The sequence below is a fragment of the Rana temporaria genome, chromosome 3, assembly GCF_905171775.1.
Source record: "Rana temporaria chromosome 3, aRanTem1.1, whole genome shotgun sequence".
Taxonomy (NCBI): Eukaryota; Metazoa; Chordata; class Amphibia; order Anura; family Ranidae; genus Rana; species Rana temporaria.
The window spans coordinates 208,734,334-208,759,250 of record NC_053491.1 but is presented as its reverse complement, the minus strand read 5'-3'; the positions used below and the strand labels follow the sequence as shown (position 1 = coordinate 208,759,250).

At 40.1% G+C, this 24,917-nt stretch overlaps 1 protein-coding gene across 1 annotated transcript in view; it reads left to right on the top strand.

The window, feature by feature from the left end:
• The window catches only part of TMTC2 (transmembrane O-mannosyltransferase targeting cadherins 2), a 357,678-nt gene that overhangs the window by 261,578 nt on the left and 71,183 nt on the right, over positions 1-24,917 (top strand). Inside the window, exons 8-9 of the mRNA XM_040344182.1 lie at positions 10,414-10,535; positions 24,288-24,369. Coding sequence (XP_040200116.1) covers positions 10,414-10,535; positions 24,288-24,369 — 204 coding nt within the window. The remainder of the gene's footprint in view (positions 1-10,413; positions 10,536-24,287; positions 24,370-24,917) is intronic.

Sequence of the window (24,917 nt, the reverse complement as noted above, 5' to 3'; positions counted from 1 at the left end):
TTCATTTCACTTAATAGTTTTGAGACCTGTGTATCTTTAGCAGAGTTTGCTCCTGGGGATGCAGAGACGCTGAGCTTGAGATCTTCTTTAGACATTTTAAAATGCTTCTGGGAAAAGTGGTAGATTCCTTTATTCTTTCCTACACATCTCCTTAATTAAGGCCAATAATAAGAGTTCTGAACAACTCTCTCAGAAGAAGTTTAAATGCGAATTGGGCGACATATTTATGGTTTCAGGTTTCCCCAACACATAATATTAGGGGATGTGGAAAAACATTTTTTAGGTACACAAGCACAGGCTAAAAAGCAGAAAATGTATTCTCTTTATTGTTTACAGCATTATTACAAACACATTTGTTCTATTAAAACACTTAACAAAATAGTAAGGCGGCTTTCAAACTGAGAAGTTTTTGAAGCACTTTTGTGTTAAGTGCAAGAAAAGCAGAAAGAAAAATGCATCCCTTTAAATTATATGTGTGTCTTCACAGTGGTCCATGCTTGCTGCATTTTCTGTGCATATTTGGTCATAAAAAAAACGCACCTGCCCATTGAAAACATGGCAAAAACACATCAAAACACAAAACTACAGCTCATGTCATCTACCATCCAGATTAAATATTGCCTATTCTCACCTGAAGAGGCATCTTTAAGCTGTAATAAAGGACGTGTGCCACGTACAAGTTTGTACAAGTATTTATGCCTACTCTAGAACTAGTGTGCAGTCTGCGGGTATAGGCAATAGTATCTTGTATTATAGCTTCCCCACAATGATGTCCTGCTTCATCATAGGCTTACTTTTCATTGTAGCAGATATATGTACAACTGGGCAAATTATCTTTTTTTTTTTTTAAGTGTATTTTGTGCGTGTACTCGAGAGAGGAGCCGGACTGCAGGAGTTGGGAGTAGGCAGGCCTCCCCCAGAGGCAATCTGCCATCTTTCTCCATGCCCCGGGTGGCAATGGCTGGTTGCGTGAGGGGGTCCTCCCACACAGCCCGCCCTACCTGCTCTGCTTTGAAGCCCAACGGGGCAGAGGGACTCCCTATAAGGGAGTGAGAGGATCTAGCCCACTCAACCAGCCCCGTTGGTCCTTCGCCTCTCTTTTTAGAGACCGCGTGGTCAAAGTGCGTGCATGTTAACCCAATTTTGAGTGCGTGTAAGTGTGGTGGTTTTTGTGGGAGGGGGGTGGGCGTACTAAGCGCAGGCTTACCTCACATAGCACACCCACGGGAGCAGGGCTGAGACCACCAAACTCAATTCACATGTAGCCGAGACCGGGATCTGAACCCCTAGCTGCAGAGGTGAATGGCTTGTCAGCGCAGTGCCAATCGCGTTGAGCCACCGCAGCTCCCTAATTATCTTGAGCAATAAATACACTGGATAAAAAAAAAAGTCTTTGTCCTACAACCCTTAGTTAGAGTATTGTTGGTACATTACACGTTTTTATACATACAGATGTTCATAATTAGACTATAATATGCTTATTATATTTACACGTGACAAGGAGATTGGATACGTTTTAAAAATGTGGTATGTCTTTTATCATCGTGAGACCTGCTAAATGTAATGCTGTCTGCAGCAAGAATTTTGTAAACCTGTATTTTATAGCACTCACTCGTATAATGCCCAAGTCCATTTCAAGAACAGCGGGTGATTCATAATTACTATGCCTCAATCGCTGCCCAATAACATCCCACCTTGACCTGCCATTGTATTACTTCATAGACTTATCTGCAGCAAAGGAGAATTTACACTTCAAATAGCAGTAAACATTAAACTTTGGAAAGAAATAGGAAATGCGAAAAGAATACATGTTGTCAAATGTTTTACATCTGTGCCTGAGATCTGCTTTTTCATTGTTGGTTCTTTTCCAGCAAAATCTAGTTTTATTTTATTACAATTAAATATTTGGGATTTTCAAATGTAAGCCAAACTTACCCTTGGTAAATCTAGCTCTGATCTCCTGTGCTTTTTCATATTTCATTGGAAAAAAATATTCCTCTTTGTATTAATCATTGTAAATTTAACAAAATGTTTTTGCTAATAAAACGTTTTCCAGCGAAAGTAACCTAGAAGCACCATAAATAATTTCATGGTATTTTTTTCATACTTTTCTTCTATGGGGGGATCAATTAATTGATTGTAAAGCCAGAGCTTACCATTCTTACATTAAAAAGAGCCTAGCTTTATTTTCCCTTTAAACAAAATAAAAAAACAGGGTGATTTGTTTCCTAAAAATCTGAAAGTACAAGCAGTGCTGTATTATTTGTACTACAATCTACGTATTTTACATCTGTACATTTTAAATGTATTTTAATTTTCTTGCAGAATTTTACTTGACTTTTAGGGTGAACCTTGAAAACCACATAAGGTTGGGAAGTATGATTGCACTGCCCTAGGTGGGATTAGAATAGAATAGTTGGTGATACTAAAGTATTACATTTTTTTAAAATAACAAACATTTTATACCTACCTGCTCTGTGCAGTGGTTTTGCACAAAGCAGCCCAGATCCTCCTCTCCTTGGGTCCCTTGTGGGCACTCCTGGCCACTCCCTCTTGCAGAGTGCCCCCACAGAAAGCAAGTTATGTACATCCTAGGCTCTTGTGCAAGATCACTGGATTGAGATGGGGCTCAGGTAAGTAATAGGGGGGCTTCTGCACACACAAGTTTTTTTAATCCTAATGCATAGAATGCATTAAATAAACCTTCTGCCTTTAGAACCACTGTAAGATTTTTTTTTAAAGGCATTAAGTCTAGATGCATGGTAAAAAGCTTCAAGCACTGTACACATGGGCACGAATCTCGTCAGGAATAAACGTTGTTTTCCCTGACGAGATTCTTGGCAAGAATCTCTTGCCGCCTGAGTGTACAGACTCTCCTTTCAAAAGAACCGCGGTTCTCTTGAAAGGCAAGAACGCGGTGACGTTATCACGTACCACAAGCATGCGCTCGTCACATTCAATGCCGTCGCCGCCATCTTTCCGCATCCCACCTATGCCTAGAATACCGACCGTGCATGCGTCAGTCATTTCGAGCATGCGTGGGTTTCCACGGCGACAGGTAAGAATACACACTTTTGGGTTTCTCGGCAGGAAAACTGCTGAGAATCTCACAGCGAGAAAAATAGAGAACATGTTCTCTATTTTTCTCATCTAGATTCTGGGCAGTTTTCTTGTCGAGAAATCTGAAAGCCTCGTACACACGCTCGGTATACTCGGCAAGAAAGCTCTATCAGCAGTTTTCTTGCTGGTTCTTGCCGAGTAAAATGAGTGGCCCAGATTCAGTAAGATTTGCTCATAAATTACGGAGGCACAGGGCAACGATTTTGCCCTGCGCTCCCGCAAATTTGCGCCGCTGCCCTCGATTCACGGAGCAGTAGCGCCGTAAATTGCGAGGGCGCGCCGGCAAAATTGCCCGGCGTAAGCGCGTGCAATTTAAATGATCCCGCAGGGGGCGGGAATCATTTAAATTAGGCGCGTTCCCGCGCCGATCGTAAAGCGCATGCACCGTCGGGAAACTTTCCCGACGTGCATTGCGGCAAATGACGTCGCAAGGACGTCATTTGCTTCAAAGTGAACGTGAATGGTGTCCAGCGCCATTCACGAATCACTTACGCAAACGACGTGAAATTCAAATTTCGCGATGCGGGAACGGTGGGTATACTTTAGCATTGGCTGCCCCTACTATTAGAAGGGGCAGCCTTACGCTAAACACGCCGTACGGAAATGACGTAACGTGCGTACGCAGGGCTCGCGCAACATTGTGAATCGGTGTTAGTATGCAATTTGCATACTATACACTGAGCACAATGGGAGTGCCCCCTAGCGGTCATCGCAAGAATGCAGCCTAAAATCTGCGTGGCATAAGAGCCTTATGCCACGCAGATTTTAGGCTGCAGTCGGCGTTACGATGTTCCTGAATCAGGAGCATTCGTAACGCCGGCGCAAGCAAGCAATTGCGCTGCGTAACTATGGTTACGCAGGCGCAATTGCTCTCTGAATCCGGGCCAGTGTGTGTACGAGCCTTAATACTCAACTCTGGACATGTCAAACTCCGCCTCTGGAGCAGAGTCCATGTATCTTGGGATTGTGAAGGTACAACAAGGGGGTTATCTTTACTGCACATACTTACAATAAGAATGTTTTAGGCTATTCCCTTAGTGATTCAACTCAACAAAATACGAAAATATTCAGAATCTTTACCCGGCCATAATTCTGGCCTGAGACTATCCCTTTTTTTAGCTGATAAGTGTTAGTCATTATGTGAATTCTTTACTAAAACCGCCCTCTACAGTCTCTTTACATCTACATTTTAAGAGTATTATTTCTAGGCATTTGCCTTTTCTCTTGATGCAGTTTATATCTCTAGTGCTGTGGTATATAAGCTTCTATATCCATTAACTTACTGTTGGGTAATAAGCTGCAGTTTTGCTTCATTCTAATGGGGGAAAAGGGCGCTAGTAAAAAATACCTCTAATGGGGTGTTGAAAACGTGATCCCAAATGGTATATGTGGGAAATGTGTATGTGATACACTCTAATGTCTAAACAATTATAACAAAAAATATCTCGATTTGACCATATGCAATCACTGTGCTAATATAGCACACACACTGGTGACCTCAGTGAAAGTCCAGAAAAACACTATCCAAATAGTGCGTCTTATTGCGGTACTCAAAACCATATGCAAAATTAAATAAAACAGTCCATGTGTGCTTATTGACAAATCCAAACGATCATTAGAGCATGCAAAAACGGATCTTGAGTGTTGCTACAGCCACCACCATTAATACATTTGCACCCGAAGTGATCTTGCTAAAAGGGAGGCTTACCAAAGGCAGTGGACCCCTTTCATATGAATTGGGTCAGATAAGCTGAACAGGTGTTAGTGCCTGCACACTGATGATAACGTGCAGACTGCAGATTCAATGCCAGTGATGATCAGGATTCCATCCAAAAACATTAACAGAGAGAAAAGCTATAGTGCATCACCGTTTATTTTAAAATCACATAACATAAAAAGCTGATTGGCCCCTTACTTGGAGAGTGCCTGCCCGGCACTAGGACTGCATGCGTCTAACAGGACCCTCAGCTGTGTGGGTTGCTGTGTGAAAAGGCGCGTTGTTCAATTGCAGCGGCAAGCGGGATCAGCTGGTGTGCTGAGAAAGTGCCAGACTAGACTCCACTAGTCTGGCACTTTCTCAGCACACCAGCTGATCCCGCACGCCGCTGCAATTGAACAACGCGCCTTTTCACACAGCAACCCACACAGCTGAGGGTCCTGTTAGACGCATGCAGTCCTAGTGCCGGGCAGGCACTCTCCAAGTAAGGGGCCAATCAGCTTTTTATGTTATGTGATTTTAAAATAAACGGTAATGCACTATAGCTTTTCTCTCTGTTAATGTTTTTGGATGGAATCCTGATCATCACTGGCATTGAATCTGCAGTCTGCACGTTATCATCAGTGTGCAGGCACTAACACCTGTTCAGCTTATCTGACCCAATTCATATGAAAGGGGTCCACTGCCTTTGGTAAGCCTCCCTTTTAGCAAGATCACTTCGGGTGCAAATGTATTAATGGTGGTGGCTGTAGCAACACTCAAGATCCGTTTTTGCATGCTCCAATGATCGTTTGGATTTGTCAATAAGCACACATGGACTGTTTTATTTAATTTTGCATATGGTTTTGAGTACCGCAATAAGACGCACTATTTGGATAGTGTTTTTTTGGACTTTCACTGAGGTCACCAGTGTGTGTGCTATATTAGCACAGTGATTGCATATGGTCAAATCGAGATATTTTTTGTTATAATTGTTTAGACATTAGAGTGTATCACATACACATTTCCCACATATACCATTTGGGATCACGTTTTCAACACCCCATTAGAGGTATTTTTTACTAGCACCCTCTTCCCCCATTAGATTCCATTGCACAATATATCGTTTATGTTTTGACACAGAGGAGCAGCTGGATATTAAGTAGTAATTCCCAGCAGAGAGCAATTCACTTATCACTAAGTGGTTAATTGATTTCATTAGTGAATTATAATTATACTTAAATAATTTGGCGCGGAAACACATCCCACTTTATAGTTTTGCTTCATTAACCACTAGAGGCCCGCGCTATAGCCGAATGATGGCTACAGGGCGGACCTGAAAATCTGGGAGGACGTCAATAGATGTCCTCCCCTTTGCACGCGCAACACACGCCCCCTGCAGGGCGTGCGCTGTGGTCACTGAGACTCAGGTGATCACAGATCCGTGTAAGGGGCTAGTCCCGGCCCCTTACTATGTGATCATCTGTCAGCCAAAGACATCACATGTTGTAAACAAAGGATTGGTAATCCTGACAGCGCAAGGAGAAAAAAAAGCCGATCACCGGCTTGTGTACAAGGGACATCGGTCCCGAAGAAAAAGAGGCGATTCTGCCTCATCTGTGCCCACCTGCCAGTGCCACCTATCAATGCCCTTCAGTGTCCCCTCTCAGTTCCTATCAGTGCCGCCTTATCGGTGCCCATCAATGCAGCCCATCAGTGCAGCCTCATTAGTGTACATCAATGAAGAAGAAAAATTACCTGTTTGCAAAATTTTATAACAAAATATAATTTTTTTTTTCAAAAAATAAAAATCGCAGAGGTGATCAAATACCACCAAAAGAAAGCTCTATTTGTGGGAAATTATAAAAATTCATTTGGGTACAGTGTTGTATAACTGCGCAATTGTCGTCATTCAAAGTTCGACAGCGCTGAAAGCTGAAAATTGGTCTGGGCAGGAGGGGGATTTAAGTGCTGAGTAAGCAAGTGGTTAAAATCACATGTGAAGTACATATAATGCATTTTTTTTCTTTTCTTGGAAAATAAATTGGCCTCATGTTAAAAACTCTATACTATTTTTTAAACATTTCTAACAAACCTAGAACTGTATCTTCCATTGAATTGCTAGCAAAAGCTGCAGCACTTTCAGACACAGGTGTGGTATGGAATAGCTGATGTAATTTTTCTTGGCAATGCTGTTAGTGTTAAATTTAAAGGTTAGGATTTTGGGGCTTAAGTGGTAGATTAAAGTGCTTAAGAAGAGGCAACAAGTCAGTGTCTCTGCCTTTCAAAGAACGCGCTCTTGGGAAAAGAAATGCAGTTGGGAGTGTAAGCGAACATCTTATGACTGCAGTAAGGGGAAATGTTTGCTGCACATTGAATTTTTTTACTTTAGATACTATATAAGATTTCGTTTTCATGTTAACTATAGATTTCAAATTATAATTTTAAGATTAGGGTGAGGTTGAAGTACAATTAAAGGCAATATTTTTTATTTGTATAGAATGCTGAGTGGTTAGAAATATTGTCATTTTTTTGTTTGCTATCCATATCAGCTTTAGGGAGATTTACTCAGTTTAATTTTCCAGATCACCATGAGAAATCCTGGGGAATTAAATGGGGACATTTGTTCCTGAGACACCTGTCTAAAAGGGAAAATCCCTTGCATTGTAAAGATCTCTTCTCACTTGTTTATTCCCCTGATGGGAAAAATAAATAACCTTAGTTTTAACCTTTCCTTTCCCTATCAAAAAAAGAAAAGAAAAATGGTTTTGGTTATAGTTTCAAAGCCAAGTGTTCTGTTTTGGCTCTCCAGAGCCAAACAAAAAATGAAGGTAGAATAAATGAGATGAGAAAAGCTGGAGGGATCTTATATGCCATAATAGTTGTTTTATTTGTAGAAAGTGCAAAAGTAAAGTGGTCTTTACTCATATCTGCAAAGGCTGAAAGAGACCCAGTGGTTTCTGCAACCTGATAACTTGTTTATAGAAAATAGATCTGTCTCAATGCAAGCCTTTGTTTGGTAGATTAGTCACATTCAGTGCTGGGTAGGGAGACCAGTACCTCCCAAACATGGTGCTAGTATTTGTTAAACCCCAATTCAGAAAAAAGTTGGGATGCTGTGAAAAATCTACATTAAAACAATGCAGTAATTTGAAAATCTCCTAAACCCATATTTCATTCACAATAGAAAATAGAAACCATATCAAAAGTTTACACTGAGAAAATGTACCGTTTTAAGAAAAAAATTATGTAATGTTGAATTTGATTGCAGCAACTTTTCTCCAAAAAAAGCCATGTTTTTAATTTAGCAGGAATTTTGAAAGTTTTGCCATGTATGTATCTACTAGTAATGATTTTAATGTATTTTTAGTGAAAATAACCAATTGATAAACACTCGCACAACTATTGTGGGGTCTAAAAAAAATCAGTAGCACATTTTTTATTCTACAAGTCATATGCTTTCAGAAAACAAAATATGGTTTGGGTGGTCTTTTTAAAAATCTGAAAAAAAATAAAACCTTTAGATTTTTGAAGAAGTTTGGATATTCACATTTTTGCGTATGCTTGATTTTCACCATTTTGCAAAAAGGGCACAATTTTAAAATTGACAAATATTTGTACTTTTTTAATTAAACACAGATTAAGCTTTTATATTTATTTGGAATTAAGCCTGGATTTTCAAAAAATTGCTGTGGTTTTATATGCTAATAATGACTTAAAAAAACTTTTGCAGGGCCTTAAATAACAGTAGCACCTTCTTTTTATTTTACTGGTCATGTGCTTTCAGAAAATATATGATTTGGGGGGTCTTTTACAAACTCTGCAAGCTGTAAGGCAAAAACAGAAAAGCAATGGAAAAATTGCAAAAATGGTACCACCAGCTGAGTTTAAAAGTGGAGTGCAGGGCCCGGCAGCGAAAGGGTTGAACATTTAATACTTGCTCTGTGCAATGGTGGTCCCCTTCTGAGATCCTGTACCAGCATTCCTGACTCCTCTTCAGCGACTGACAACATCACTTGACTGACGAAGAGGTCCTGCGTGGCCTCAAAACGTTGCAATCCTTGTGATGTTTTCACTGCATTAAAACTTTTGGACGTTTTTATACGATCCGTGGTGTGCTGGCGAATATGTTCATATGACAACATAGAAAGCCGCTTTCTTTGGAGGTATTCGTGCAGGCTTGATCCCGAGCTCTACTGCCGTATCTTTAGATAATAGAATGTAGTCAACTTTTTTTTGGGGTTGACAGTAATGTAGATGAGGAAAAAAAAACTGTTTTTTTAATATAGTAACAGAGGTGCCCAGATGGGGAAGTTTTATGACATAGTTTCAGATGGATACATCAAAAATATGTGTTTAATTTGTAGGTTTGAGTCAAGCATTGTTTCTGTTTGTTGCATAGGTTGTGTTAATTTTAGTGGTTAAGCTTGGAGTTTGGGAGGAATAAATTCAGCGTGAGGCTGAAATTGAGAGCTACGTCTTTTTTAATAGTAAATAGAAGGGTTACAACCTGCAGGTTTTCGCTGTCATAGGTGTCTACATTTAAAATATTTCCCTTCATTGTGATGCCACTTGTAATAGGAAATGATGGCAAATGTCCCTAACCGAAACATAAAACAAAAACACTTTTTTGCCAAATGGTAAGAGTTGCTAACATGCCAAGTTTTAATTGCTGTCACCGCTGGGCAGATTCTTTTCATTTCCACTGGAGGTGAGAGAAAATCTTCTTGACAGGAAACTGACAGCAATAAAAAAAAGACAATGATTTTAAACTACTATTAAACAATTGTTTTACTTACACTTCAGCTTTAAGTTCAGTGGTCAGGAGAGTACAGACAACACATTATTTTTCAATTATTTTTGGCACTGAGAGCCCTGTGCCAAGAACTTCTGATGCAGAGAACCAACATACTGTTGAATAGCTGATAAAAAAAAATGATAGATGTTACTTTTTGACATTTTTGTCATAGAGATGGATGGTTTTAGTGACATTTGCATTTTATAAGAACAACAGTTCAAGAGCTGTTAAACTGCAGCAAATAAACATCATTGATTGTTGTATCAACTATGCCATTTAAGATGGGAGATAAAATTATGTTGGTGGTTTAATTTTCTTTTCAATGAACACTGGTGCATCATTTTTATTTTCCCACGTGTGAATATTATACTTGGTTCACTTTATTTTAGACAGCAATCATTTTAGGCCCATTAAAGTGTATGTTTACATTAGTCAGCTTGAATTTTTCAGATAATTGTAATATAGTTAAATTAGCCTATGCTTTCTTTTTAAATCCTCTCTATTTTGTGCTCTCTTAAGAGCATTCTGAACCTTGATAACTAAACTGCTTTTTCTTGTAAATGTCCCTAATTATACTGGTGGTAGTACAGATGGTTAGGATACTGCCAACTGTGGTTTATTCACTTTCAGAATAGCCACAAAGCAAGTGTTTTTCCCCTTTCTGTAACTTTGTTACCCAGGTGGGTAATAATTCATCTGCCTGTCCTACTGAGATGTTGTCATGTATGCAGTAATGTAACTTTTTAACTTGAAGAAACTGATACTAGCCATTCTGAACCCTTTTCTGATCTTTTAACAGGAGAAGCGTACATGAGGTTGAACAAGGTATCTGAAGCTGAGCACTGGTACATGGAGTCTCTAAAATCAAAGCCTGACCACATCCCAGCACATCTTACTTATGGCAAACTACTGACCTTGACGGTGAGAAAGTGCATTTGCTACCCAAATACACTGCTGCATGTGACTGTTCCTGATTGATGTTTCCTTAAATGTATTGTAAAGTCTTTTTTTTCTATAAAAATAACAAACATGTTGGCCCAGATTCACAGCGAAGATACGACGGAGTATCTCAGATACTCCGTCGTATCTCTCAGAGTATCTATGCGACTGATTCATAGAATCAGTTACGCATAGATATCCCTAAGATCCGACAGGTGTAATTGTTTTACACTGTCGGATCTTAGGATGCAGTACCGCAGCCGCCGCTGGGGGGAGTTTGCGTCGTAAACCAGCGTCGGGTATGCAAATTAGGAGTTACGGCGATCCACGACGGTTTTTCGCGTTCGCTACGTCGCCGCTAGTCTAGTTTTCCGTCGCAAAGTTAGTCGTCGTTTTGGGTGCCTTAACTTTAGTCAGCAAACGTATTGCTGTCTAAAGTATGGCCGTCGTTCCCGCGTCGAAATTTTAAATTTCACGTCGTTTGCGGAACACGTCCGGGAATACGGAAGTACGCTACGCACATCGCCGATCGCAAAAATGACGTCAGTTCGCGCAAAGCACGGCGGGAGTTACGAAATGAAGCATGCACAGTAGGTCCAGCGCGGGAGCGCGCCTAATTTAAATTGTACCCGCCCATTAGATTTGGACCGCCTTGCGCCAGACGTATTTACGGTACACCGCCGCAAGTTTCCAGGTAAGTGCTTTGTGGATCGGGCACTAAAACTGAAAACTTGCGGCGGTGTAACGTAAACGGCTTACGTTACACGGGCGCAATTGTACCTGAATCTGGCCGTTGTACTTACCTGCTCTGTTGCAGTGGATTTGCATAGAGCAGCCCCGATCCTCTTCTTCTCGGGTTCCTCTTCTGTGCTCCTGGCCTCTCTCTCCTGCCGAGTGCCCCACAGCAAGCAGCTTGCTATGGGGGCACCCAAGCCAAGTCACAACTTCCTGTGTACATTCAGACACAGAACTGCAGCCCAGCTCCACCCCCTCTCTCTCCTGATTGGTTAGCTGACTTTGACAGCAGTGGGAGCCAATGGCGCCGCTGCTGTGCCTCAGCCAATCAGGGGGGAGAATCTCAGGCAGCCGAGACACTTGTGGACATCACTGGACAGAGATGGGGCTCAGATAAGAATTAGGGGGACTAAGGCACACAGAAGGCTTTTTATCTTAATGCATATAATGCATTAAGATTAAAAAATAAATTAACTTCTGACTTTACAACCCCTTTAAGCTTCCTTTTACATTAGGGGAGATAAAAATTCTAATGATCAATTTTTTAGATCAGCTATTTTCATATATGCCATTCATGTAGACAACACCCCCCCCCCCAGAGGTGAGAAATAAATCAGACCTAAACTGTGTATTGTGTAAACTGTAGATATAGTTTGAGTAGTTTACCCTGTACCCTAAAATGCTGAATTCAGCACTGCGCTGGTGGCAGGCATGTGACCATTGCCAAAGCAAAATCATATGGGGTCCGCAAAAAAGTAGGGTGTGTATGTCAGCATGGCCATTGTGCTGGGAATGCACAGTGAACATGTTCTCATCACAGAGATCCTTGGCCATCCATAAATGCAAATGTGTGGACACCCCTCTTTAGCGATGAACATATGTGTTGCATGTGCAGCAAGAAGCAAAAATAGATAGTATGTTACAATTCTTAGACACTGACTTTTGGCTACTTCTACATTTTGAAATGTTCAAGCAATTGAAACAACAGTTAAATGGTCTCGTAGCACTATATGATGCTCAGTAAGAACAACCAGGTATTCATGTTTTAGCTGTTCAGTCTGCTGTACTTTCTTCACTGTTCCTTAATAGTATATAGATGTTGAGGTCAAGCTATAATGGTTTGAAAGAGCTCAACTGGACCTCAAATGCCTAATAAAATATCAGCAGAAGTGTAAGCAGGTGACCAACCTTTATGGATGTATACAAGCTCAATCTTTTATTTTCCATAGATTTCCTTTGGGTATTGTAAAGTAAGGTCTCTGGATCCGATAGCTTGATAAAGCCACCTAATCAAAAAAGATGGAAGATGCAGTTCTGACCTGTGAATATTGTTATAACAGAGACACTCTGTCTAGACTTTAAGTTCAAAGAATATTAGTTCTAGAGAATTTTCAGATACCCTTGCATCTCTGGTATTATAATTATGGATGTCTTTATAGGCATCTTGGGCAGAATTTCTTGAATGGATGCCTGTGATTTCACAGGCTGACAACAGGACTTTGCAAACAATACTGTTCATAGGCATGTCTACTGTAGCCCAAAAGCAGAAGCATGCACAGTTGTCTGACAACGTTATCACAACATTAGGAACTTATGATTTGTATTGTCACCCTATCACAGGATTGCCACAAGTAGGATTAACATATTTGTCAAAGGTTTACTTACTGCAGTTCAAAAAATGCTGCACAGCAACTATTACAAAGCAAACATTTAGCTATTTAAATAACATTTTGGGGATTTATATCCTATAGTTGTATTAAAGACAAAACGCAATAAGTGAGTGGTAACCCAACCCAACCCAACTCTCTCACATTTGTGTGTAGTGGGAACAACATTGAGAGGGGCAGCAAAGTGATACTTTATGTAGCAAGTGAGTAAACTTTACATAAAAAAGGGGTTAGTATACATTATCTACCTGCAACCTCACAAGTGACTGCCTGCTTATTTACCGGTGAAGCTCTCTGAAAGTATGAGCTATGAAGAGCAAGTGTGGTGAGTTTATGAAGATGTAAGATGGGGTGTGCAGAGTATATTGCGGTGAATTGTGGGATGTACTACTCTCCATACATTCAGATGCACGAGACATAAACTACTCGGTTTTGTATCTTGTACTCTGTTACATTTTCTACATTTCTAGTCATCACAGCATTGTCCTATTAGAAGTTGTCCCCAAAGTGGAATGAACAGGCACAACTTTTGCTAGTACACTTAAATTTGCTTTATAGAAAACGTGGCTCTGGTCTACTATATTGTTTCTAGCAGCTGAGAGCAGAAAGGTTAGGTTCCCATTGGTTTCTGTGTGTGGAAAAGAGAGGTTACAAGCGGATTTGAACAATAAAACTGCTAAGATCAGTCAGTTCAAACTGCTTTTAGTCCTGAATACAATATACTGTATTAGTGAACATTGCTGCGCTATTATACAGCTTCAGTGTCAGTGACACATATGCTCAGTCCAATCTTTTATTATGTGCCTGCTCTGCTATAAATCCTAAAGGAAAACTGTAATAATTTGGGGTCAAGTTTATTTTACTTTTTAAAAGTGTATACGTTTTTAAACTGATGTTTATACCTGGCAGACTGTAAGAAAGATAAATCACTGGCCTGGTTCATTTAGTTGTGCATGTCAATTCCAGCTTAAGCTACTGAGTACTGTAAAAAAATTAGGGCCAGATTCACAGAGCAGATATCTCCTGATACGCCGTCGTATCTGTTGTTCTATCTATGCGACTGATTCATAGAATCAGTTACGCATAGATAGCCATAAGATTCGACAGGTGTAATTGTTTTACACTGTCGGATTTTAACATGCAATACCACGGCCGCCGCTGGGGGGAGTTTGCGTCGTAAACCAGCGTCGGGTATGCAAATTAGGAGTTACGGCGATCCACGATGGTTTTTCGCGTTCGCTACGTCGCCGCTAGTCTAGTTTGCCGTCGCAAAGTTGTTTTTTTTGGTGCCTTAACTTTACACAGCAATCGTATTGCTGTATAAAGTATGGCCGTCGTTCTCGCGTCAAAATTTAAAAAATAACGCGTTTGCGTAAGCCGTCCGGGAATACGAAATTACGCTACGCGCGTCGCCGTTCGAAAAAATGACGTCACTTCGCGCAAAGCACGGCGGGAGTTCGGAAACGGAGCATGCGCGGTAGGTACGGCGCGGGAGCGCGCCTAATTTAAATGGCACACGCCCATTTAAATTGGCCCGCCTTGCGCCGGAGGCCGCCGGCGTAGGTTTTCATCGCAAGTGCTTGGTGAATCGGGCACTTGCGATGAAAAATTGCGGCGGTGTAACGTATCTACGATACGTTACGCCGCCGCTCATCTACGTGAATCTGGCCCTTACTTTTTTAGCGAAGTGGGTAAGAGTAGTCTGAAAAACAAGTGAAGAGCCAAGCGTGCTGCCAGATGGGTGGAAGTAACAATACAGTATATTGATATTCTATTTCATATTTATTTGTGGGGAATTTTTTTTTTTTTTATATATATACCATGTGTGTGTGTGTGTATGTATAAATATGATCTGATAAAAATATAACACTTCACGTATGCACAGGATAGGAAATGTTATTTAATATTACATTTCCAAAATTACAAAATCATCTTTATTACACACAGTCAGTCATTCCAGCATGTACTTATGTATAACACATACTTTTTGACCTTTTTTGTTACCATTTCCCTTTCTTGTGCAGAACTAGATATTATCCACCAATCAGTCACATACTTTATGGAGATCTACTGAACAGTCTTTAAAAAAAAAAGGCCTTGCTAATCACAGATGTCATCCAGAGTGAATGTATGAGCATACAAAGTGTTGTAACTAAAATCCACCGATTTATATATATTTATATTTATATATTTATATAATAATAAAGTTAAACACAGAAAGCTAACATGGGGCAATTACAATACAGTAAACGGTCTACTCATTTTGCAAGGTATCCCACTTCTTTAGGACCATCTATGCCTTTACAAATATTCTCTCATCGTTCAGAATGAACTTGTACTAAAGAAGAAAAAACAAACAAGCACATTAAATACACATCTTGAATTTTAAAAAGCTGTAATCCAGAGTATATAATTTTGCAATAAACAAAATAAAATTCTGTCCAAAAACCAGCAGAAAAAAAGAGGAGGGGACAGAACCTCCCCTGCATATACCACCACCACAGTATGGGCATAGCTCCCAAAATGGGGGACAAACAAAGAGCACCCACTGGCCCATTTCAGTACATTACAGGGCACCCGGTAGCTGTAACAGACCCAAGGTGCATGCAATAAGAAAGTTGTCTCAGTATCCATAAGTTATTGAACAAAAAGAGCCTGGTCTTACCCTAAAATACAGGGTTGGTTGTACCCAAGTAATGACTAGAAGACATCACTAGTGATAAGGTGTTAATGTAAGGTCTGTAAAATAATAGGGGTATATAATTTGAAGGTAACCCATATTGGTATAAAATATCACATGGATAGAAACTATGAAGGCCCAAGGACACTAACTGTGAAAAGGATACAAAACAATAGGGGGAGGAATTCCCCAATCAGCCAAATAATAAATCTGGGGGGAAACATTAAAAAAAAGAGTAAAGGGTCAAGGGAGGGAAATATAAATGAAGCCTCGTACACACGGCCGAGGAACTCGACGTGCCAAACACATCGAGTTCCTCGGCCAGTTCAGCACTGAAGCCGCCGAGGAGCTCGGCGGGACGAGAGCTCCCATAGAACAACGAGGAAATAGAGAACATGTTCTCTATTTCCTCGTCGAGCTCCTCGTCGGCTTCCTCGGCTGAAAGTGTACACACGACCAGTTTCCTCGGCAGAATTCAGCCAGAAACTCGGTCGGAAGCTGAATTCTGCCGAGGAAACTGGTCGTGTGTACGGGGCCTAAGACCCCAGATTGCCTGCCAACACAGACTGCCACACTAACAGAACATTTAGAGCAGATTGAAGAAGCTTATATATAGATATAGATATATCTATATATATATATATATATATATATATATATATATATATATATATATATATATATATATATATATATATATATATAGATATAGATAGATAGATAGATAGATAGATAGAGATATATATATATATATATATATAGATATAGATATAGATAGATAGATAGAGATATATATATATATATATATAGATAGATAGATAGATATATATATATATATATATATATATATATATATATATATATATATATATAGATATATATATATATGGAAATTGACAATAACGTGGCTGTCTCTCCACGATAGAAAAGTACACAGCCAATGTTCTGAAGCTGAGGCCAAATGACAGCATTTGAGTTTAAATATGGCACCTAGGGTCTCCCCAGTGACCATCCACACAATAAGGGCAGTTCGGAAATTAACACACAATGCTATGTTCCCAGGGCATTGGGAGTGGGCTCCTCCCCACTCTCCTTTTTGGCACCAGCAAAATGCTGAAACTGGTCTTCTGACCCGAGTCTACTGCAAACTGGAAGTTGCTCCATAACGGCCTGAAAGTGACACCATAGGTCAGGGCTGGCGCGGAACCGGAAGTTGAAAAAAAAACTGCTTAAAAACAGTTAATGGATGGTGAGGACAGTATCCCATGTATCTCCAAAACCAATAAAAAATGAAAGATCTATTTTTTTAAATTAAACCATTTTTCAGAGCACTTGTGGATTTAGTGGGACTGCAGAGAGGCTGAATCCTGTTTTTGTAGTGAATCCTGAAAGCAGTATTAAACCCCAAAGCAATCACTTTTTATATTGCAGCTTACCAATTATTAGAAATGATGGCTGCGTTAGATATTTTTTTATAGGCTTTCTATATTTTATTTTTACCTGGTGATCTTACCAGTAAGTATGTTTTTTAAAAGAACAAGCTCTCCTGCAAATGCACCTTTTACAGGGTTGAGAAAAACCATTTACCACTGACAGGGGTGCTTTATCCAGAGAGGGAGCACTCTAATACAGGAGGTATGTTACAAGCCAAATCACCAGGTGAAAACAGAGGGGGGGGAGCCTAAAAAGAGAGAACTAATGCAGCTGCCACATTGGTAAGCTGAAATATATTACATTTTTGGTTCTGGGCTTAATACCACAATTAGTTTTCCTGTGTACAAGTTTATTTTGCATGACTGTATTTAGGGATGCCCCGATATATTAGCCGCTGAAACTTATTGGGCAAGAAATAGGGTTATCAGCATTTTGCTGATAGAAAAAAAAAGTGCAAATGATGGGCAAAAAGATTAGCATAACTCATGTGCATTATAGCCTGTGCCATACCGTAAAACGCAGCCTCCGCAGACGCAGCTCTGTTTCTGCAGTCACTACTTGGTGGTTTCGTTTAAAATTGATTAGTCCTTTTTTTTTTTGTTCTCAGATTTCACTCCAACACTAGCTGTTAGCTAATTCTGTGGGGTAGTTCTATTTATTACTGTTTTGCACAGTAACTTTGCAATTAAAGGGGAACAACACTGACATTAAATAGATTAGAGGCCTTTTACCATTCTGTTGGATAGTTTTATATTTCTTAATTTTTGCGCAGCATTCTTAATTTTTTTCAGGGCAGTATTCCAACATAACGACCCCAAACAAACCTTTAAGACAACCGCTGCCTTGCTAAAGAAGCTGAGGGTAAAGGTGATGGACTAGCCAAGCATGTCTCCAGACCTAAACCCTATTGCGCATTTGTGCGGCATCCTCCAACAGAAGCACAAGGTCTCTAACATCCACCAGCTCTGTGATCTTGTCATGGAGAAGCGGAAGAGGACTCCAGTGGCAACCTGTGAAGCTCTGCTGAACTCCATGCCCAAGAGAGTTAAGGCAGTGCTGGAATATAATGTTTGCCACACAAAATATTGACACTTTGGGCAGAATTTGGAAATTTTCACTCAGGGGTGTACTCACTTTTGTTTCCAGTGGTTTGGACATTAATGGCTGTGTTGGTTTTTTGAGAGGACAACAAATTTACACTGTTATACAAGCTGTACACTCACTACTTTACATTGTAGCAAAGTGTAGTTTCTTCAGTGTTGACACATGAAAAGATATAATAAAATATTTTCAAAAATGTGAGGGGTGTACTCACTTTTTTTATATTGTGTGTGTGTGTATATATATATAATTTCCAGAAGCGCATTTGTGAAGTCAGGCACTGATGTTAGATGAGTAGGCCTGGCTCGCAGTCCTCTCTCCAATTCATCCCAAATGTGTTCTGCGCAGGTCAGTCAATGTCTCATCCATGTCTTTATGGACCTTGTTTGTGCACTTGTACGCAGTGATGTTGGAACAGAAAGGGGCATCTTCAAACTGTTCCCACAAAGTTGGAAGGTTAAAATTGTCCAAAATGTCTTGGTATGCTGACGCCTTAAGAGTTCCCTTAACTGGAACTAAGGGACCAAGGCCAACCCCTGAGAAACAATCCCACACCATAATCCCCCCTCCACCAAATAATTTGGACCAGTGCACAAAGAAAGGTCCATAAAGACATAGATGAGCAAGTTTCAGGTGGAGGAACTTGACTGGCCTGCTCAGTCCTGATCTCAATCCGATAGAACACCTTTGGGATGAATTAGAGCGGAGACACTGAGCCAGGCCTTCTGTGAGCCAGGCCTTCTTCTGCGAGCCTGACCTCACAAATGTACATAGACACGCTCCTAAACCTTGTGGACAGCCTTCCCAGAAGAGCTGAAGCTGTTACAGTATAGTTGCAAAGGGTGGGCCAACTCAATATTGAACCCTACGGATTAAGGCGTGGATGCCTTTTAAGTTTATGTGTGTGTGTAAAGGCAGGAATCCCAATACATTTGGTAATTGCGTGTGTGTTTGTGTGTGTGTGTGTGTGTGTGTATATATATATATATTTTTTTTTTTTTTTTTTTTCTGAAATAGTTCTAAGCTATTTTTGGAGACAGCATAGGAAAAGATTTTATTTAAGACATCCATTTTTCTATTTCCTCAGTGTTTGGCTTTGTTGTTTCATTATTTTTACATTGTTTGTCAGTTTTGGCATACTTTCCTGTACAAAAATATCCATATGCAATTTAGACACCTGGCTTTTGTTTGTGTTGGCAAAACATTTTAATGGTTTGATGGCTTAGAAATGTGATTAATAGGATTTCAAGTTACAGGGGCCTACATATAAAGTAGTGCAATTGAAATGTATCTGACTTTTCCTACAGTGATTTCTGAGAAGTTTTGAAATGCTTAAATGTGCCCAGGACATCTATGCAATTGTTGTAAATATTATACAGCCTGTTCTCTATTCATGAAAAAAAACAGGAGCAATAAAAACCCTAGATGTGCATAAAGCTCAACTCCAGGTTGGGCACAAAGCTGTCTCTACCTCCCTACCCTCTATTCTTTCCAGCTGTCATCTTTTCAGTCATGTGACACATAGGCCACTCCTCTTCCTACTGTGTTCCTCATTCCTGTACTGAAAAGTGCTTACAAACGGATGTGTAAGCGCCATTCAGTTCAGCAGTACTGTGAGCCTAGGATGGCATTAAAAACTAACAGCAAAAAGGTGGATCCTCAACACCCTTGTGTCGCAACATTATTCAACCTGCAAGACCAGTGGAAGCAGCAAGAGAGAACCTGAACCTTTAAGGGACAACACCAAAAATGAGTGGACAGAGTATTGCAGCAAAAGCAGTGTTTTTTTTTTTTTAAATCTTTGAGCTCTACTGGGTTTTTATTTTAAAGTATAGTAAATCCTAGTACACGCGGCCCCGTGTGTACTGCATTCGATTTATCAGAAGGCGGCTGTTCAGCTTCCACCGATTGGCTCCCAATCAGCATTCTCAGCCGATGGCTGAGCGTGCCGGCCAGAATGTTCTGGTTGAGTGGGGGATGGGGGAGGCTGTCTCTGTCAGAACACTAGGGGAGATTGATGTACTAACGTTGTATAGTTAGTACAGTAGCCCCCCCCCCCCCCCCTGAGCAGTCAGGTTTTTTTCGTTCAGCCTTGCTGGACTGAACGGAGAGAAAAGCTACTAATGTGTACGAGGCTTTAGGCTATGAACAAAGCTGTAATCTGTTGGAGTAACACTTCCTCTGCCCTACCTTACCTTATTGCCTCTATGCAGAGCTTAATGCTTGAGTGGCTGGTCGCCAGGCCCTATCACATGGGTCACATGGGTACAAAGTGTGGTGCCTAGCTGTGTACAAATACTGTCTTTTTAAGAAGTGTGTTTTTGTAGAAGATCTTTGGATATATAAATTGTGGGGAAGCCACATTGGGTATACATTGCATAGTGCTTGCTACAGTTGTGTTCAAAATTATTCAACCCCTCAATGCTGTAAAGGGTTTTAGGGAATTTAGTGTACATTTGTAATTGTATTCAGAATGAAATCCTACAAGGACTTCTTAAAGAACCATATGCAACTAAAATGACATCAATTGGTTTTGTAATACAGTAGTAAATGTGTATTTTGTGAATTCTTCATTTACACAATTATTCAACCCCTTAAAGACTACCACTCTGAAGAACAGAGGTTCATTGAAGTGTTTTCAATCAGGTATTGAAAACACCTGTGGATGTCAGGGAGCAGCAATAATGCCTAATAAGCACCAATCAGGCAGCTTTAAAATGACTGTGATACTCAGCTCCTTCTAGACATTTACTATTGTGGTTACAAACATGGTGAAGTCAAGGGAATGGTCCAGGAAGACAAGAGAAGAGGTGATTACTCTTCACAGGAAGGGCAATGGCTATAAGAAGATTGCAAAGATGTTAAACATACCAAGAGACACCATAGGAAGCATCATTCACAAATTCAAGGCAAAGGGCACTGTTGAAACGCTACCTGGTCGTGGCAGAAAGAAGATGCTGACTTCGACTGCTGTGCGCTACCTGAAGCGTAGAGTGGAGAAAAGTCCCCGTGTGACTGCTGAGGAACTGAGAAAAGAGTTCTCAGATGTGGGTACTGAAGTTTCTGCTAAGACAATACGGCTCACACTGCGTAATGAAGGCCTCCATGCCATAACTCCCAGGCGCACCCCCTTGCTGTCTTCAAAGAATAAGAAGAGTCGACTGCAGTATGCAAAAATCATGTGGACAAACCACAGAAGTTTTGGGATTGTGTTCTGTGGACTGATGAAACAAAATTAGAAGTGTTTGGGCCCATGGATCAACGCTATGTTTGGAGGAGGAAGAACAAGGCCTATGATGAAAAGAACACCTTGCCTACTGTGAAGCATGGCGGGGGGTCAATCATGCTTTGGGGCGGTTTTGCTTCTGCAGGTACAGGGAAGCTTCAGCGTGTGCAAGGTACCATGAATTCTCTTCAGTAACAGGAGATAGTGGATAACAATGTGATGCAGTCCGTCACAAACCTGAGGCTTGGGAGACATTGGACCTTTCAACAGGATAATGATCCCAAGCATACCTCCAAGTCCACTAGAGCATGATTGCAGATTAAAGGCTGGAACATTTTGGAGTGGCCATCGCAGTCCCCAGACTTAAATCCGATTGAGAACCTCTGGTGGGACTTAAAGAAAGCAGTTGCAGTGCGCAAGCCTAAGAATGTGACTGAACTGGAGGCTTTTGCCCATGACGAATGGGCGAAGATACCCGTAGATCGCAGCAAGACACTTGTGTCAAGCTATGCTTCAAGTTTAAAAGCTGTTCTAACTGTAAAAGGATGTTGTACTAAGTACTAAGATTAAATGTCAACTGGGGGTTGAATAAAACTGATAATGATGTGAGCACAGAAAAGACATTTGTGGTTATTTCATTATAAATGTTATGTTATATTTGTCTGACCTACACGTGCCTCTTTGATTTAATTGTAAGCAGGATGACTGAATGATCAAAATCAGTGTCAAACTGGGCAAAACAATCAATTTCAGTGGGGGTTGAATAATTTTGAATACAACTGTGTATATATAGAAAGTTTTACTAGCTTTTCTTCTAACTGCTGGCATGTTTACTTCAAAAATATACAAATGCATTTATAGTATCTTTGGGCTATAACAGGCATCTTTGCTTACTTGAGCAGCTGAATTTTCTGTATGTAACAGCTTCTAGCAAAAGATATGTTCAATTTTAATGCAAAAACATTAGGAAGATATTCTTATCCAATCACTCTTCTGGCTCACTTTTCTGGCATGATAGGCCTGTAATTGCAGTGGTCTTTTCTTTGGGTTGGCTTATTTATTGAACCACTAAACAGAGGCATTTTTGGCAGATTTAACATCTTTATTGGGTATTTTTGCTGTGCACATCAGCATTTTCCTTATGAAAAGAACATATTTCATTTAAAAAAGTTGAGCTTTCATAAGTGTTTGGTTCTAATAGATTATAAATAAAATTCATACTAAAGTCAAATAAAGTAGCCTTTTTGACCTAGGCCTCGTTCACTAGGTGCCTTGTGCAGGTCTGTCTTTTTCTAACATGAGGATGCATAGGTGTGGTGTGTATGCCCATCCTGGCATCCCATTTCACTATTTTGGGACACAGAGCTCCATATGGTATGTGGGAGCAAAAACAAGTCCCCAAACTCCTCCGGTGCCATAAAAGTGGTTATGCTTCCATGATAGCACAGCAGTTCATATCTTGACTAATTGCCTAGAGTTGCGTTTTAATAAGATATTAATAGATTTAAACATGTCATTATAATATCTGTATTGAAAACCTTGTCGGGTTATTCTACGGTCTGTGTTTTTTTAGGAAGATTTCCCTTTTCTTCCATTTTTATAAGCACATTAGTAAACATAAGGAAATCTGTCCAAACTGTGGAAAATTCTCTCTTAAGACAGTTGCCTCTGTATGCAGTATATGGAAATGCATTTTTTTACTATAACAACTAATAAAGTTCATTTTGGACACATAGCAGTGTATTTGCACAGTCGTCTTTTATTCTGTTATAATGTTTGAACAAGGACCACACTTGGATATTCCTGTAAGATTAGAGAGCTGCCTGCAAGCGAACATGTTCCATTAATATATACCTATCCAGAACTATAAGTACTTTTAGAAGTTCAGTGCTTCTTCACCCACAACCCCCCCTAACAACAAACACATGTGAAAGTGCTGTATATGTTTTTTTACTTGTTGCCAACTGAGCCTCTATTTAATCTATAAACTGGATTTCTAGGTAGTTGCTGCATATAATTAAGATTAAGAGCACTAACACAGTGTCTGGTCTGGAATTCCAGGCTGTTTGTCCATCACTTTAAAATTAGTCCTCACTGACCTCAGTAGCTTATAGGCATTGTGGCGAAATTCATCTTTAAATTTCACAAAAAGAGCACTGAAATCATAGCTCATATCCCCCTCTACTTTCTATGAAGAGCAAAGCGCTGCTAAAACAGAAGGAAAAGTGCAACAAAAATTTGTGGCGCTTTACCGCTGCCACCCCAGTGTGAAAGGGCTCTTAATGTATTTGTACAAATCCAGCAGCAACATCTTTGTTTTAAATACATTTATTAATATTGATAACTCACTGTGGAACCTAAGGGGTTAATCCTCTGCATTGTGTAAAAATGCTGTTTGATTCTGTTTACTCTGACTCCCCCTTCTTTTACTGTCCCCAATCCATATCCTGATAATACAGAGCCTTGGAGGCACTCTTTAAATGCTCTGTTTGGTGTGATCAGCACAGGGCCAACCAGCACTGTCTAGACCAAGGGTCAGGGGTCATGCAGCCTCATAGAACAGTTATGTCAAGTCATAAGACTGCTATATACTGCTGATGAGAAAAGTTATTTAGCTGTTCAAATTTACTAAAATAATTTAATTTCCATGTTGAATGTTCTGTGTACTGTGGGAGGCCAGATATAGTGAGTGCAGGGTCCTGGGTTTAGTAACACTTTAACATCTGGCCTTTGCTGGTTGGTTTTGCAATGCATTCGCAATGCATTTTGTGTTTTTTAGTCGATTGCACCAATAGTTTTGTGGTGTTTGGTAAATGGATCCTTTAATCTGTCTCAAAGTAAACCTAAGGAAAAAGTTTGTTATACTAAAATATTTATAATTTTGTTTTCAGGGACGTAAAGGTGAAGCTGAGCGTTACTTTTTAAAAGCAATACAGCTGGATCCCACCAAAGGAAACTGTTACATGCATTATGGTAAGTCATTGCAACACTTTTCCTTACTGGAAACGTTTAATGGCTGAGGTAGTGCATTTTTAGAACTATGGTTTTAAGGATAATTAATCTATGTGTGAACCAGCAATTAAATGTACAGTATGTACATTTTTATTTATGTACAGCTCCTATACAGCTTATACTTATCACATGCTTGACCCTAGAGATAAAAAAAATGTATGGATTTGAGGAGCATGTCTAGAGTTAACTGTGACACTTCCAAAGTTTAGCTCCGGACATAGAGATTCTACATTGTTTTTTCTCCATACAAACCCTGTGCTGCCACTTGCCCCACTGTAATGATTGCTGGCGATGAGGCTAGTAGCTGTATTGATTTTTTTCTTTAGTTACATAAATGATGATGCAGCAGACTAGATATAGGATCTTCGAGGTGGGGCAAAAGTTTAGGAACTTGGTTCTGTCGTTTCTACAAGGTCCATAAGGTTGAAAGGCAAGAAATTGCATGGCAATTCTCTTGTGAACATGTAATTTAATAAAGCTGTATGTGATCCTAAGTGTGAAGGGATCCA